A 2,943-nucleotide genomic window follows, 5' to 3' on the forward strand; every position below is an offset into this window, starting at 1 on the left:
AGCCTTACCATCGTGGAAAAATCTAAATTTCTTTTACAAAATTACAAAAAATTCATCATTCGTACTTTTTGACCAAAAATGACTTGAAAAGTTCACATTTTGACAGAATGTTTTAGAAAAATACATTTCTAAAAATGTTCTCTATATGCCCTAATTTTAGAGAAACATACAGGAAAAGATGAGATTTTGAAAAATAATTTTACAAAAATTTTCATTGAAATTCTTTAGTTTTGACATGAAAAAAATGACAAAAAGTTCACATTTTGACAGAAAATTTTGAAAAATGTTTTTTCCAATGATTTTCATCAAAACTTTTCAACATCTGACCATTTAAAAAAAATTTTTTTTATAGTTTTTCAAAAAAAACTTTCTAAACTTTTTTCAAAATACTATTTTGATGAGAAATGTGGAGAAAGATAAAATTTTGATTTTTTTTCTGGATGATAATCCACATCGATGTAATATTTACAAAACTAATTCTACTCATCATTTTGAGACATCATTTTCATCCCAAAGGCTTACAGTTCCTTTAGAAAAAATGTGTTTTGTGAATTTGGACAATACAGGTAAAACTGATAAGACTTGACAGTGAAAATGGTTTCTGACCAAATACTAAGGACTTGATTTTACTTACCATAAGGAAGAGTGGCTTGTTAATACTGGACAGGATGTGGATGGAGTTGGATGTCACAGACTGAGCACCTGCGCACCAGGCCAGAGTGTAGAGCCACGGCTGACTGATCACATAGAGATTAGTGCTGATGTTCACTGACTGGTACTTCCTAAATAAAGACAGAGACAAATGATGGTGAGTGTATATACATAACAATGGCTGAACATTTTAACATTTGTCTTTGTTTTATATACATAAAACGTGGACTGAATTTAGTGTGAATGAGAGTGAATAAACTCCTTTTACACAACTGTGAAAATTACTGTACAATAAATACTAATTAAATATAAAAAATGCAGAATTTTGTATATGTACTTTATTTGTTGTTGAGACATGGTGCTGTAGTGAAGATTTAGTCTAGTGATGTGGCTGTCAGTCAGCTCTTGAATAGAAGCCTTTACTCCAGAGGTCTGCTGAAGGTCTGGATCTATCGTGTGGACAAACTCTCTGTCCTCGGACGGCAGCCACAGCACCTGCACACATGTATGGCATGTGAACTAGGACATGAAAACTCCATTGCTGCAAGTGATGCACATACATATATATCTATATATATATCTATATATATATTATATATATATACATATATATATATATATATATATAAAATCACATGAATACAAAAATAAACACCAAATAATCAAAAAAGACCTTAGATTTAAATCATCAAATCTCTCGGATTTGCCAAGTTAATTAAAATTAAATGTTATGTCTTGCCTGTCAACCTTCAAGCTTATAAAGCTCAAAAACCACAAGCCTGTCACAAACAAATCAAAAGTTCTATTCTACAACAAAACTCTTGGCCATAGTTACCAGGGAGGAGTTGATGTGATCCTGCACCACCTGCAGAGTGCTGTTGATGTAGGAGTCCCTGTAGGGATGACTGGACGGTGGCTTCCGCAGGTCAAAAAGTACTAGTTTGCTGCTCTGAGCTGCCACTTCCAAAAACTGAGCCAGTGAGGGAACTGATTGGTTCTGGACTCGAGAGCGGTCTACATCTGACAGGGATGACACAGTACCAAACGGATCCCTCTGTGAAGAGATGTATGTATTTAATAAAAATGAATCCTCTGATAAAAAAGAACAACTGAAAAGATAGCTTAAAATGGCATTGCCTTTATAGAAATAACACAATTTATAATGAATAATGAACAGATGACTATCAATCAAATATATGAGGCAAGAGGCAGGGAAAAAATGCACTTAAAAAAATGACCTCACTAAAGTCACATCCTTCTCATCTTTATGAAGAATTTCTCATTAACTAAACCAACTTCTAATTTGTCTCACCGATAAAAACCAGTCACCAGCATTTAGCTGCTGCAGCTCAGCCCAGGTGAACATGGAGGCATCGTGGTGAGTACGATTTGGAAAAACCTCAGCAACATTTGTAGTTCTTCTTAAAGTGGCATCATGCATGAGAAATGGAACACCATCATAACTGCAGGGAGAGAGAGAGATCATTATTTTAAACATATGTTGTTATTTTTAAGGTGTCATGCATACATGCAGTAAACTGACCCTGCATCTTCTCTATATTAGGACAAAACTATTCCAACACACACACAGTTCCACTCTATCACACACTGAATGGTCAGACTCACCTTCTGTACCTTAAAGAATAACCTACTAACGGCAGTAATCTCTATTTCTGCACGCTAACAGTCAGCTATAGGCTAATGTATGAACAACAACTAAGTGGATTTACTGTACATGGCCTGAATCAACTAAGCACCTACTGTAGCATTCTAGCTTCTGATTAGTGCAACTAGCACCAAGGCAGAGAATTAACCTCAGTTCACAGTTGACATATGACATCTATCCATCTTTGTATATCTATCTAGAGACATTTTCATAACAAGCTAATTTTGTCAAAACCATTTATGCAAAAATTCTTCATCAACACCACTTTAATAATATTTCACAGGAAACCATGCAAACATCACCGTAGGTGAGACAGGACAATACCTGATGGTGACGTCGGTCTCCAGTCCTTGTCCTCCAGCTTCCACTGCCTTCTCAAATGACATTAAAGTATTCTCTGGAGCGAGCTGCACAAGCACAGTGAGACAGAATCCTTCTTTAACTGACAATGCACACCTTAAATGTTTTCTACATCTCATCCTTCAGATCACAGAAACATGTAAAAAAAAACAATGTAAAAAAATAATGAAGACAGATTGGAGACTAAATAAATCTAGAACTACGTCACTGTTTAGTTCAGTTGTACCATTGGTGCTCCCCTGTGACCGAGGAGCTCTGGCGCCGGA

General features: G+C 35.5%; 1 protein-coding gene across 3 annotated transcripts in view; it reads right to left on the reverse strand.

Moving 5' to 3' along the window:
- The window catches only part of gdpd4a (glycerophosphodiester phosphodiesterase domain containing 4a), a 13,897-nt gene that overhangs the window by 2,317 nt on the left and 8,637 nt on the right, over window positions 1–2,943 (reverse strand). For all 3 annotated transcript variants that reach the window (XR_003049591.1, XM_025055137.1, XM_025055136.1), the window contains exons 9-14: window positions 2,904–2,943; window positions 2,642–2,724; window positions 1,964–2,114; window positions 1,487–1,705; window positions 989–1,146; window positions 635–782 (exon numbers count right to left, since the gene is read on the reverse strand). The exon at window positions 2,904–2,943 is cut by the window's right edge and continues 136 nt beyond it. Coding sequence is in view for 2 of the 3 variants with exons in the window: in XM_025055137.1 (XP_024910905.1) it covers window positions 635–782; window positions 989–1,146; window positions 1,487–1,705; window positions 1,964–2,114; window positions 2,642–2,724; window positions 2,904–2,943 (799 nt within the window). In the remaining variant the exon portion in view is untranslated. The remainder of the gene's footprint in view (window positions 1–634; window positions 783–988; window positions 1,147–1,486; window positions 1,706–1,963; window positions 2,115–2,641; window positions 2,725–2,903) is intronic.

The sequence above is a fragment of the Cynoglossus semilaevis genome, chromosome 4, assembly GCF_000523025.1.
Source record: "Cynoglossus semilaevis isolate Cse_v1.0 chromosome 4, Cse_v1.0, whole genome shotgun sequence".
In the NCBI taxonomy this organism is placed as follows: domain Eukaryota; kingdom Metazoa; phylum Chordata; class Actinopteri; order Pleuronectiformes; family Cynoglossidae; genus Cynoglossus; species Cynoglossus semilaevis.